This window comes from Elaeis guineensis, chromosome 4, assembly GCF_000442705.2.
Source record: "Elaeis guineensis isolate ETL-2024a chromosome 4, EG11, whole genome shotgun sequence".
NCBI classification, from domain to species: Eukaryota; Viridiplantae; Streptophyta; class Magnoliopsida; order Arecales; family Arecaceae; genus Elaeis; species Elaeis guineensis.
The window spans coordinates 26,881,952-26,897,014 of record NC_025996.2 but is presented as its reverse complement, the minus strand read 5'-3'; the positions used below and the strand labels follow the sequence as shown (position 1 = coordinate 26,897,014).

At 35.3% G+C, this 15,063-nt stretch overlaps 1 protein-coding gene across 1 annotated transcript; it reads right to left on the bottom strand.

Annotated features, from left to right (window-relative positions):
- Positions 1-734: 734 nt before the first annotated feature.
- Positions 735-14,087, bottom strand: LOC105043224 (PGR5-like protein 1A, chloroplastic). The gene is given in 12 exon segments (XM_010920695.3): positions 735-1,158; positions 3,340-3,415; positions 3,550-3,560; positions 3,562-3,648; positions 3,753-3,863; positions 5,910-5,961; positions 6,597-6,673; positions 10,190-10,246; positions 11,864-11,964; positions 12,106-12,202; positions 12,338-12,456; positions 13,800-14,087. Coding segments are annotated over 11 exon segments (975 nt in total). The 5' UTR covers positions 13,993-14,087; the 3' UTR covers positions 735-1,158; positions 3,340-3,345.
- Positions 14,088-15,063: the final 976 nt, after the last annotated feature.

The window sequence follows — 15,063 nt, the reverse complement described above, 5'->3', positions numbered from 1 at the left end:
GGTAATGAAGAACATGCTGGCAGAGGCACAGTGGTAAGGGGCGCTCAAGGTAAGATAGTGCCCCAAAATGCAACAGTAAAGAGTGGATGCATCTGCATCAAAAAAATTTAAAAAGATGGGATACGTTGACAATTGCACCACAGAGAAATGGTGCCATCAACGTATGAAGATATACACATACCTTTTTTCAGAAGTCTACAATTCATATAATAAACCTAACAATCTAACATCACAAAGAGGGGAAAAGGAAAGCCAATCTGATGCGAATGATTGTAACATTTCCCATACTTGCGATCAAGTGGATGACTTGGTACATACAACTATAATAACTAAAGCCTACAGAGAACGAAATGTTCCTGAATTTCAAAGTCGCTTAATGTAAGATCACTGTTTGTCTTTCTTACCGAAGTTAAAAATGTTCTGGGATTTTCATATGGCATTTATATTTTATATATTTTGAAATACAGGAAAAGAGAGTTGTTATCTATAAACTAACCTGTATATAAGTTCAAGTAAACTCTACACATGCACAAAAAATTAAGTTAATCAGCTACACTTTACCAAAATAGACTAGTCCCCTCCACACAACAATAAGCACCGCTGACATGCAAAAGTATTGCCCATATTATGACATGAAGTTTGGCATGATAATTTAGCACCTCAAAATTAAATTGGAGGCAAGTAGCACTCATGTTAAACTCAACATCTAAAGAATATCCAATTAGGACTGGATCTAGCAAATGAACATGTTTTATTATAACATCCAACCTTACTGGTATAATACAATGATGGTGGTGTCATCAATTGAAGTAATCAGATGGTAATAGTAAAGTATATATTGGGTGCACTTTCATAGTGACTTGATAGCAAAAAGTGAAGCTTTTATATATACAAGGAGAATTATATAGGTAGTCTTCGATCATTTTGGCTGAGTTCTGTGTTGCATGCAGAAACAACTACAAAGAACAGCAAATGGTAATTGTAGATGTACACAAATATGCAAACTTCAATTGTAAGGAAGCTTTTCTTGAATAATGTATGGACATGACAGTTCAAACCAATGTCTTTACAAGTCCATAGGCAGAATGCAGCAGCACATGGAGTCTGAACTATCAGTAAGTGCGCATTGCTTAGCTGCAGGCTCCTTTTTTCATGAAACTGCACAATAAGCACGTCCATGGTCAACATTTCCATTATAGCGTGTAGGATTTTTTTTGCAGTCAATGAACTTTCTTTATTGATTTTCCTACCTTTGGACATATTCAAACATGCAATATATACTTCCAGTAATTCTTCACTAGTGTGTTGCAGAGAAAAACCAGTAACAGCATATTTGGGAGGGTAAGACGAAGGGCCGCTTATATTAAAAAAATTTACATATTCAGACCATGAAACCTGGAATGGATTGTCTTTCTGATATGTCTTAAATTACTTTCTGTTTCTTTTCTTTTCTTTTCTTTTCTTTTCTTTTTTTTGCTCTGATATATATAGTAGTACTTTAATGACTGTGATTTTCTTCAATTTCTACTTTATTGTTTTTTTTCCATTTAACTGAACAATAAATGGCAAAGTTGTGAGAATGGCACAAATATAACAATATTCAAAATTTTGGAAACTCTAAGCCTTGGACATAAGATTTGAGATATCTTGAATCATTCTTAAAATGAGATTACCACTTTTACAAAGTAGTATTAGTTTCAAATGATGGACAAGCTGCGCACCTCAAAAATACTACCTTCATCTGTAGAGAACTGAAATACCATTCAAACACTTAAGCAGTACCTTTAGGCCAGTTCAAACACTTAAGGAGTAGCTTTAGGTCACTGTAACCAATTGGAATTGTCTTTGCTGAAGCAGGATGATGATGAATCTAGTAGCAAGTCAAAGTATGGAGCATGGGGTTAACCTGGCTGACAAGCAGATCATTGATGGTCAACTCATCCTACAATTAGACATATTGACTCACACCAATTCAGTGACCACCTATTAACTCTAATCCCCTTAAAAACTCTATTTGACCCTCTTGACCTACTTGTTTGACGCTCATATTCTGGTTCGCAGGAAGAAAAAAATATTAACAAAATTAGTGCATTAATAACATGCGCATGTATACTACTCTAATATGTGATCTCCAAATGCCTATAAAAAGAGAAAAATTTGTAAGTCAACACCAAGGTTTGTTATGCCATATGGATCAGAATGTTATGCACTCACATGGGTTCAGATGCATAGTTTACTATTCATACAAGAATGATGAGGTCAATTTATGACTATGTTAGGAAACAAAAAGAAACATGCAGACAGGAGTAAAGGAGTTAATACCAGTTAAGGATAAAGTGAAGAACCAGATTTTTATGATATGGTCACGTACAACAAACCTTGGAGGAGAATCTAGTAAATATTGGGTCACCGGTTTGTCTATAAGGCTCAGAACGAGGAGGGAAATGGTCATCCCATCCCAAATGAAAGTTATGGTAACGATTTTGAAAAAAAAATTGCATAACAGAAGAATGTAGCACTTGAAAGCATAAATGAAAAAGAAGAATGCATAAGGACAAACCCACTACTTGGTTGAGGTCTGGTGGTCAACAACCACAGAAGATCATAAAGAGGCTTAAAATTCTGCAAAATTCTTGGCAAAGTGCGAAATGATAATTTGTAGATGGTATAAGATACAACTGTGAGTTCAGATGTGGACAAGTTGCAGATTGTTACCAGCAGGAAGCATTGTTTTTTGGTAAAAATCATCTTCATACTTGCAACATCCGGCTGATGGGAGACAAGATAAACTGTGTTCAGTATAGAAGTGGCAAGAATGATCATCAAAATCAACAAAAATATGAACATTAGTGACAATTACGATGGTTCATCATGTTCTCATGAAAGACAGGTTATGAGATGCAAAGGATAGTTTCATCGTTTAGTAACAAATTTAAAGCTCAAGAATTTTAAATAACTCGACAAAATAAGTAAGATACAAATGAAATTAAAAAAAAAAAAAAAAAGAACTCAAAGCTTGAATTTAGTAAGTAATGTTTCAAATGTTTGCAGTTCACGAGATAATAAAAAATGCATCAGGTTGTCTCTCATCTGGAAAAATTTCCTACAAAACATTTAATTCACCTTATGAAAGGAGAAGCAACAAGCTTGACAATCTCCATCCAACCACAAGTTCTCTCCTCAAGATTAAATTTTCCACACAGAATATTTAATACATCTCACAAAAAGTTGAAGCATCAAACATGACAATTTCCATCTAACCTAAGTAGCACACTTTATAGCTACCATATTCCAAGTCTTGACGATACACTCCACAGTATAAGAAAGCTCATATCTTACCAGGGCTTATGCTTCAGTTGGTTCAGGAAGTGTAATTAAGCGTGCTGTTGAATCATATATCAATGTAGTGCCACAACTGACAAATATAGCAATGTCAGCATTCCGAACAAGGAAATCAACATGAATGTCAATAATTTAGAGACTTGACAAAGGAATTCTTGCTTGATGAAAAATCTTGACAGAAGGAATTATCAAGCTTGAAAAACATACTTTGAGCATTTGAACAGTATTTGTAGTACTGCTACTAGGTATGGTCAGTATAGTTCCAAAGAAGGAATTGTTTTCTGTGCCACAGTTTGGACAGGGACCCTGGGTATACAAAGTATCTATTAGATTGCACCTCTATTAAAAAATGGCATTTCAAAACTTTAAAAATTGTAAACTAAGAAGCACAATATTAATAGGAGATTCACCTTTAAGATCAAAAAATCTTTCACAATGGCATTGGTGAGTAACTGGGATAACCAAAATATAAGAGGCAAAGCCGCAAACCATGTGAAAATGAAACTGAAGGGCTCTGGCAACTGCATTATGACAATGAACTGGTCAGTCAAGAAGCAATTTTAATAAAGTACAAGCATTGGATAACAGCAATTTTGTAAGCAAAATTTTGCTAAGCTAAGTGAAGGCTTCAACAGTACAAAGGAAAAGTAAATGATGCATTAAGACTAGTTAGATACACTAATGGAGCACAAATTGTTAATATGAAGCAACAGGAATTATGAAAACCGATAAATTGGAAAAAAGCAAAAGGTATTGGAGCATAAAGGTTACTTGCAAGTCCTAGATGCAAGTTCATTCTATCAACTGGCTACTTCTTAAAGTGCAATTAATCCAGCCATCAATTGATCATAATAATTTAGTAACTAATGTTATTTTTTTTCATATTGTGCTATTGGCAACAAATAAACATTTAAACTGCGATCTGTTTATGATGTCATTGTTTAACCTACAATGTGAATAGGTTACACAGATTATAAAAAAAAGGTTAACAAAATAAAAACTTCTCAAAGTATGATTAATACTCAAAACAAAATCTGACGTATTTGGAGAGAAAAATCAAATCCAAGATATTCTCATTGAAAAGGGAAAAAACAAAAAAAAAAAAGAATCAGGCCAATGTGGCTAAAGCTTCACATAATGCTCAATAGTTTACTCTTTAATCTCAAATGTTCCTTGAAATTTTAAATACCAAATATCAGCATTCAACATTCCATATAGCAATTATAATACAATAAAGGAATCTTTGTTAATCAGCTGTATCAATTATTCCCCAATAAGACAGATTCAAGAGTGTGATAGAAAAAAGAAATGGATCTGTTCCTTAAAAAAATTATTAGCTAAAAATAAAATATCCTCCTGGCCCCTCTCATTTATCCTCAAGAACTCATGGTGGACACAAGAAGTGTATTAGTAAGACATTTAGGTACAAATCTATGAAAAGAAATTCTCAGAAATGGGAAGGACCTGACATTCGTACAAGCATTCACAGAAAACAGGGACCCTAGACTTTTCATCAAACACCAAGAAGTGATTGAACTCTAAGCAGAATAAATGATACTCCGGCAGATACCAACTCCAAGTTAGAGGCCCTATGAGTAGATTTGAACCCCCTAACTAGGACTGCAACTAGGCCATGTCAGGTTAGCATCATGCTTGGGCTCAAACCCAAACAGTAGGCTTATTGGGTCAGGATGAGTTGGCTCCAACAAAAATTTTTTGGATCCACTAGATCATTTAGGCCAGACCAAGACAAACATGGTCCAAGTCCAACCCAACAACAAAAATGGTCAGATTTAGTACAGTATTTGGTCCAATGCAAGAAACAAAGATCATTTGATGTCTAGGAGGAAAACTAGTAATGATATGAAGTACAAAGGGAGATAACTAAAATGGGTATAACTAACAAGGATGCAATTCGACAATAATTGAACCTTCGACATATGAATCAGTAAACTTGTTCCTCGAAAGAAAAAAAAAACACTTTAACAAACATACAAACCCATATATGGCAACTAGGTGATTGATTTCAAAGTCATGGGTTTTTGGGTTGAGCCAATGAGCCAAGCAAGGTTGAGTTGGGTCACCGAATGTTTGACTAGTTTTAGACCTGGTCAGTGCATGTGTTCATTCAGCATAGTTGAATAGGAAAAAAGTGATAATCCCTAGTCAATTCATAAATGGATCATTTTTCAGATACAAACCTGATCCACAGATTTTCATAATTGATCTGGACCAGGCCTAACTAGAATTGATCATGGATGGGCCCCATCCATTTATGGGCTTAACCCTAGCAAATACTGAGTGCTAGTTGGAGCCCCTATACTTTTGTATTTCATGTATGTGTGCATGTGTATTTTATGTTTCAACTACACAGTTTAAATATTTAAGCCATACGAACAAACCATAAAGAGACAGTGTATACGTGCCAAAAAAAGGTCAGGGTGCATGTATCGCCCATTAAAATTAACTACTAAGTAGAGGTTCAATTGTATCAAAGTATTGAACTAGTCATTCAACTGGCACAATAACGGACGAGAATGTATTAAAGCAAGGGAGTCTTAACTAACCTCCAAAAGATAAGTAATTTCAAAGCCTGTCAGATCATCTAGAAAGAAAAACCTGTTATAACAAAAAATAAATGGAAAATAAGAGCACATTCCTAGAAAATGAATGACCAAAATTATTGCATAAAAGATTACCAATTTTAAAGTCATTCAGATTACAGATGCAGTTAATACCACAGAAGGCAAATGAAATATCAATTAGCATAATGAACAATTTTTTTACCACCAGATAGGACCATTTTTTGTTGCTGCTAATTGTGCATGCATGAATAATAATAAATGCCCAAAACAAAGTTGCACAAGCACATCACTCTATAAGGACTATATTAAGGTTCTACAAACATCAATCATCCAAGCCTTTCCCACCAAAATGGGGTTGGCCATGGAGGAGAAGTCTTAAAGTCGTGAAGGCACCATCAGATATTCTTCTATGAGACAGGCTGATAATAATAAAGGAGCCTTAGTTATTTCAACTGTGGGGGTACTTATATGGTCAATGTTCAACTAAAGGGCAGGAATAAGTACTCAAAATTCATTATGCATGACAAAAATAAAAATGAGTGAAAAATGTGATATATGACACAATGTTAAGTCAACTAATTCTTACGATAATTGACATAATTTAACTCTCAGAAAATCCATTTAGCCAGAGTTAATATTTGCTATATACATAGACTCAATATTACTCACAATGTCAGAGCAATAACAGCTGCTGGCACATTTAATAAGAACATCTTGAGGTAGTCAACACTCAAGTCACTGTAGACCTGTAAGAGAAAGAATTTAAAAAAAATGTGAAAGAAACTAAAAAAAAAAAAAAACAAAGACTACATTTATGTTAAGACATGGATCTTCCAAAAGGATAAGAAACCAAGGATATGTTGTTTTACTGACATTTTAGCAAGTTATATACATAAAGATTTGCCCACCCTGCCATTATAATGAGTCATGCTGAGATCATATAATTATTTGGAAAAAATTTGGATTTTAAAAAATTGAGAGATGTTGTCCGTGCTGTGGAACCAATCTGCATATGCAAGTTCCACATTCATGTCATTAGTCATGTACTATATTTGCTAATGAAACTTGCATTGCTCATTGAGCTGTACCAATATGTCTACATTGAATGGTCCACCAATAGTATTTTGGAGAATCAGATTCCAAGGTACAGCTTAGGGTTGTCCATAATTGAAAAGAGACCCGCCACTTTATTTTTAGTTTGCAGCTTATTAGATAATTCTAAGTTGCAAATATGGGGCACCAGCATCTTGGTATTATCTCAATGCTTGATTACACTTGGTTTTTTTACATGTAACTAGCTTCTTCTTAAGACTTAATAATTATTCTAGGCCTCATAGTTTATCATTCATTTGCTTTGATTCACATTTGTCAGTGATTTTGAACTATCAACAGTTGATTTCACGCATGGAAAAAAAATCTGAGTTTTTTTTTTCTTTTTTTTTTCTAAATGAAATTGGAGATCATTTGTTCATACTTCAGCAAACTGTTATCAGATTGAATGGCAATAAGATCTTGGACAAGTCACGTTCAATCTATCTAATCATTGACAAATGTTATCATTTAAAGTTTACTTGACCACGCAGAGAGAGAGAGAGAGAGAGAGAGAGAGAGAGAGAGAGAGAGGTCTGGGGATGTTTTCCCCAAAGTTGTCTCGTGTATTTTCAGAGGGTAACATCATAGGCCAGTAAAAAAACACTACAAGTGTAAGACAGTTAGAAATAGAATTATTATGTAGCAAAAAGCATGCTCACATGAAAGCAGGAGAATTACTAAAACCATTTGAGAAGCCAAGACTAGGTTGGAGAACAAATAACAAGAAATCCGTTGCTTTATAAAGACAGAACCACTCAATAGGGATCTTGCAAAAGCAGCCATTTTTTTACTGACTGCATATTTAGATAATTTCTATTGTATACATTTTTGTCATAATGGCCAAGTTGTGAAAAAATTTCAGACACTTTTGACCTTGACCTGAGCAGATACATTGTGCTTGTATGTATAAGTGGAGTTGGATGCACATATTTCACTAGTGAAAGCTCACACTTTTCATATCAATGCACAATTTTAGTATTGAATGCACATATTTGTCAATAGTATAATGCACATTCAGGGGCTGGAGTTGTATCAATGGGACCAGGGGCAAAAGCATCCAAAGCTTTCAAAACTGTGCCAGTCTAGCAAAAGATAATAAAATGTAGCCCAAATATGCAGAAACAAAAACAAAGTGAATTATTTCCATGAAATTCTCTTGCTGATCTATAGAAAACACAACCCTCTAGTTGTTATTGCTTAAACCATGAGTATCATGGCAACAAGAAAAACAGTAAGTTCACCTTCTCAAATATGAGGTAGATATTTTTTCAATTGACTTTTGTTTTTGATCTCATTAAATCTTGGTTGCTTAATAACACTTCTTTGCCAAAAAATTTTTTGCTCTCCTATCTACTTTTGGGAGCAGTTCTCACCAATAAGCTTCAGTACAAGCAAGGTTCCCCTATATCATGTGTTCTTCTTGCAGAGATCTATGTAGCCTCCTTTTAACATTCTTGATTCATTTCATCATGTCTCTGTGTTTTAGTGTATTGGCAGTCTTCAACATACTCATATGCCTACTTTGACAAGTTTTATTGGATGCAAAGCGAGTATGATAAGACCATGTTCATGAACTGTTCTAGTGGACTCATTCTTCTCTTTTCTCTAAGTGAATGGCATGATTGTCATTGCAAATGATCATCCAATTTATACTTTCTAAACAAGGATAAGAGTGCCCAGCCATGCAATAACCGCATATGCAAGATGGATTGTCCTGGAAAATTGTTGGCACAATATATGGGTGTCTGCCTTCGTACAGTTTGCACCTACCTGAACTGTTGGTATTGAACTATTTAAGCATGTGTGCATCAAAGCAATACATGCAGATACCCAATATGTAGTCATCCCAGCTTGGACCTTACTTTCCCTTTAAATTCTGCTCGATCATCCTGAACAGACTTGCTTATTCAAAAAAGTTGAGAATTCCCCTATTTCTTTAAAGTTCACTTTATAAATTGGGCAGGATACCCCAAAAAAAAAAAGGCATCTTTTTTTGGCATTTCCATTGGTACATGAGCTTCTCATGGTAGCAGCAACTATAAAATAGCTACAATGTGCAGTTAATGTGTAAGATTAGATTTGTTTCGTACAGCTTCCATCATGAAGCTTGGGCATATTTTTGTCATTCAATGTGCACATATAGTTTTACAGTACCAGTTTGTATGATAAATTAAGTGAAATCATGCAGGCTAAATGCCTAAAGCAGCAATAATCACATATATCTAAGGTTATGCATAAATACAGATTTCGATACATTAGTTTCAAACTATGTCTAGCCATTTCAAACATTTTTATACAATCATATAAAGCAATTAAATTTAACCAATGTTAAAGAATCAAATAAAATGGGGTGTCTTAGTTGTAATTCTTTTCAAAGAGTTAGATATTTTATGGTACCAGTGCATGCCATGTATCAGTATGGTATGTGTGACTGACATTGACACCTGGTACCTTAATCGTTTCTTTTCAAAAAGTATTTGCTAAGAAAGAGTATGACCTTCTATGCTATTTTATAAGACTTAAACTTGGAAAAAGTAGTCCTGAAGAATATCCGATTTCTAAGCAAAAATTGACTATAGATGAGATATTTTATGCTTGCTCAGCACTAACATTGCTGCTAAGCCCACTGAACCACACCGGAATCACAGGCTCATTGAGAAGGAACTTCTTCTTGATCCAACATGCTTCTCAACTCAGTAGAAAGAAAGTCCATCTCACCATACCTAAGACTAATGTTGCTTATCTTGCCAAACACTGAAAGCTGCTTAATAAGCTGTTCATTGCATACTTCACCATCCCTGTCAGCTAAGCAAACCCTTGTTTTCTATACATAGCAGTATGGACCATCAATGTAAAAGCAAAAACCACAACAGCTAATAGTGACTTAAAAATTTAAAAAAAATAAAAATAAAAATCCTGCAAGACTTATACTAGTCTTGAAGAAAAATTCAAATGTAATTATTGAATTTGATGAAAATGAAAATACATGAAGCTGCAGGTCTTCTCAAAAAATAAGCATGATCTACGGATAAGCACGTCTATGAGTATTATTGTCAGGTTCTCCAAGATGTGCGAATGAAGCATTTAACTGGAAATTCAGACATGAACTCATGATACATAGATCTATGCAGGCAAGGAAAAGGATTCAGAAAACTCACTAACTAATGTACCTTTCGGCTACGAAGACTGCATCGTGGGCCTTCTTGCACAATGCTGCTTCCTTCTTTCTAGAAATGATATACACAAAAAAAAAGTTCATAAATCAGAAGAACAGGAGATCAGGACTTACATTTTTATACATGGTAGACAATATACATAAATGGGGTGCATTAAATGAAAATTCATTGAAGATGATGTAACAATTGCATGTAATATACATGATCTTTTACATAATAATTTGTTTGTTTAGATTGCTAGAATAACTTTGGGCACATAGAACAGTTTGAAGATTACTTGATAAGTGATTATAATGTAATTTATCTGAACTTTCTACGTAATAAACCAACAGAATGCATAAGGACTAACAGACCCAAAAAAAGAGGAAAGTGGTATCAACAAACTCATGCATGTGCCAATCAAAGATACCACTGGATCCTATAGCTTGGGACGTGTAAATGACAAACTGTGTCTGAAGTCTATAGTGCCAAAATATCAAAAGAAAATATCAAAAGATGAATTGACCTAAATGCAAAAGGTACTTTGCCAGTTTGCCCTTGAGAATAACAATTTTATATTAGACGTTATATCTTTAAAATGGTTAAGATCAGAATGTCATATAATCAACAGCCATCATACCAATAATAAATTAACTGCATATGTCTTGGAGATGCCTATCAAGCAGGCAAGCATAAAGTAACATCATGAAGTCATATTTGTAATTTGCATATTTTCTTGCAAAATGTGAATAGGTACACCTGTATGCAGCATGCATGCATGCATACATTGCATGCAAGTATGCATGCACTGCATGCATGCACATGTTCATGTATGTATGCATGGATGCATGCATGCATCAATAAAGAGTTGCCCTAAACCGGTCTCAAAAATCAACCTGAATCAGTGCATGGAACCTTCTAGTGATGAAACAAAATTAAACAATCAAAAATACTAACTGCTAAGCATGAGTCAAGAAAATCTTGTAGAGGAAGGGTTTAGTCTAAACAATAAATATATTTACTATTATTTGTCTAAAGTCTAAACTATAAAGAGAACAACAACGCATCTATCTCTCCTACTTCAATTTTGTGTGTTTCCCTTTTCCTTTTTGAACTTCATCATCAGCTGTTCTTTTTATTCAAATTTTACCCTTTTAAATGGTAGAACCTGTTAAATGCACTCAACATTTTCTTTTTTAACCCCTTAACTTGCCTATCTTAGGAGCAACTAAAACTTAATTGGATCTAACTAAATCATACTAAAAGACCCATTATTTGGTGTTTTTCATAGTTCACCAGTTCACCCTAAATTAAAGAGTCATATGCATCACATGTAATAGGATCACCGCCATCAATGAATTATGTCTCACATCATTTGCATGACAAAATGATGGTAAATTAACCATCCATCAGATATTCCTTTCAGTCTGACAGAGCATGTGATAAAACCATAGCCATCCATAAAAATCAAATGGTAGTCATATTTAAGGTTACTCAAAAGCTAATACGCCAACCAATAAAAATCATGACAAAGCTACCATCCAACCACCATAACTGCAATTATCCACAACTGTATAATATAAGGATAGATTGAATTTATTCGGGAAAGCTTTGTTTTCCAATTTCATTCTCAGTTATATTTCCCTTTCCATTGAAATGAAACCAAAAAAGGTTCAAAAAAAAACACACCCTTAATCTCGCCTTCAATTCATCAAATTCAGCATCTGTCATAATGGATTTCCCAGCTGCATAAGCCATTGACGCTTCCAAAAGCTTTTGTTCATCTGGACCTATTATAACAAGGATAAAAGAAATTTCAGTAAATGATAATATTAAAAAGATCTACATATGTTCTTTGAATAGAAATTCAAATGAGCAGCCAAAGGACTGAAATAGTAATGAAACTTGTAATAAAAAAGGCAAAGACATACTTAGCATGACAACGCTGCTTCCTTCCCACATTAGTTCTTCCTTAAGATTATCAAATTCCTCATTAGACATTATTGCTTTTTTCTCATAGTAGAAAGACTGAATGCAGAACAAGTAACAAGTCAGTATCTCTCAAACAACATTCAATAAGACATAGTTTACATAATTGTCAAATTAGGAAATTTTGTCACAGATATTATCATTTGCATAAACAAGTATAAATAGAATGAATACTTGTAGTGCTTGTAGAAATTCCTGTTCAAGTTCTCCTAGCGTCTTCTTCTCTGCCTTCTTATCTATGCTGCAATATGGCAAGATTTTGCTATCAACAATTTCGTCATCCTGAAGCTGACCTGGAATGAGGCATTAACATCAGGAAGGACAAAATTAGATTGTATGCAACTTTGACCATAAAAATATAAGCAATTCACAAGAAACATGGTGAAGAAGCATAATAGATGAAAAGGTTGCTTGAATATAATATCCACAACTCACAATGTGGAAGAACAACCTAAGGTGCTTCCAATCAAGTCTACTTTGTGTTTAAGCAATCTCTTGAAGTAATTTCCTCAGTTACTCAAATGTGGAAACATCATTTTTATTAAAGTAACTAACTTTGACCATGCCAGTATGCAACTTCAATATGGAAACATCAGAGAAAACAAATAAATTAACTCATTGGTGTTAAGTGAGTTTTGTACAAATTCAGCAAAGTTTCCTCTGAGAAACCAGTGGTCCATAAAAAAATAAAAACAAAAGTCAAAATCCCTGATTGAGGGTGATCTCAAAGCTACAACTTTGAGTTATCTCTATGAATCAAAGCAACAGATTTCCCTCAGACACAAAAGCAACAGCAAAAGAACAAGGAGATCAAGCAAGTTTGACCCTCTGAAAATCAAGAAAGAAAAAGGATGAAGAAGAACTGGTCTTCAAAACGCATCTACTAGCATAAGTTTCCTACCATTGACAGTGGTGTTTTATGACCCAAAATGATATATCCTTGAGATGATTGTGCCATTCTTGCAAGTCATGGATGCCCATACTCCTTTGTAAACATTTTGGCTATTAGTAAGACACTTCCATCGCATTCTTAGCTTAATCCATCACACTTTTATGCAATCTCCCGTATTTCAGTGCCTCATTCCCAATATTTCTTGCTGGATGTGTCTATCTACTAGCAAATTGCTGCATTATTCATTCTACATCCTACCTGCAGTGTACATGCACCAATAGTTCCAGATTAAAAATCAATAAACTTATGAAGCAATCAATACCCTCTGCTTCCTAGACTCCATCTAATATATCCTTGTCTATCATCATCTACCTCCATTCCTATTGTCCTTTTCTACAAGCACAAGAAAAGGCAGAAAAAAGAAAGCTTGAAGACATTAATGATTTATATCCACTCTGTCGTTTGGTTAATCGTCACTCGATCTCGATCACACACAACATATCTTCCCCATTACTTTAGGGCCCTCTACGTGTGCTGAACATGCTGTTAACTTCACGCATAAACAAATATCATCGGCAAAGTAATTTCACTATGACATAATTCCTTTTTCGTGCGTCTCTTATTGCAGTCCCAGGACGCCCAAAGTTTATGTTGAATAAAATTGAGGCGAAAACCAAAAAGAAGCGCAAGACATATCAAGAAGAGAGAAATGACGAGGAGACGCCTGGGCAAAAAACTGCAAACCTTGCTGATCGGTGGCCCTGGGACGCAGCACGAGCACTCTGCGCCGGCGGTGAGAGAGAAGCCCAAGGGAAGCAGCAACGGTAGAAGATCTTCGGAAGGAAGAAGAGGAGGAAGGGAGAGAGGGCTTCAAGAGGAGAGGAGATCTGGACGGAAGGCGAGGGGAGAGCAAGGATAGCCAGACCTCGGAGGCCATCTCTCGTCGAGCGACGATGATAGCAGGTGGATGCTTGTGCTTATTGGAGTGAGGAATAGGGCCGTTTGGGCGTGGAAGAAAGCCGAGGGATAAGGGCAGGGGGAACGTGTGGAGGGAAAGAGAGCGGAGGGCAGAGATCGCAATCTTTCTCGATTCTCCTTCGCTTGGGAGTCAATGGGACCCTCCAGTCGGGGAGAGCATTCAAATTCGACCGTCGGCTAGTTTTGGATCGGATGGTCCTCCTAGAGCACGGAACGTCATGCAAGACAACAAATAACTGCCTGACGCCTTACGTGACGTGAGTCGGGGACCGCCTCAAAGCTCCTGATATTTGCGGGTGGGGGAGCATTGAGGCTAATTGGGAAGATTTGACGCAAAGGTTCAATCCTAGGTCGCATCTTTTCTAAGGAAAAACTACATTAGACTCTACATTCACAGTATCCGAGATTTGCGCCAGTTTCTACTTGCAGAGCACTCCTGAATGAGGGTGGCAATCGGATGAGGTTGGATGGGATACCATACCAAATGTGCTGGACGTGGATCAAATCAAAAATTCATCAACTCGAATATATTTTTTTATTAAATAGATCAAAATATAAATCTAAATCAGATGTTTGTTAAATAGGTAATTCAATCTGATCAGCATAATTCAATAAATCAAGTCAAATTAAATAAATTGAATAAGTTAAGTGAATTTTAAACAAACTAAATAGATTAGACATGTTATGCAGACTAGGTTAAACATAATAAAATAGATTAAGCAGATATTAAATGAGTTATGTGTGTCAGTTACGGTCCATTTTAATTATTAAATGAGTCAAAAGGAGTTAAATAGAGCAAAAGTTGAAATCTGCACTCAACTCATTCAATAAATAAGCCTAGACATATTGATCCCAAACACATTTATGTCAAACCAGAACCCTTTAAAAGCTAGCCTTTTGTGGATCAAATTGACTGGATTGTGAATTGCCATCCTCAGCAAACATAGCTCCAAAGACTGATAGGCATTTTGCGAACCACGAGAGAAGCCTTTTAGTACCACTGGTGAAGTGGCTGGCTACCGTCCAACAA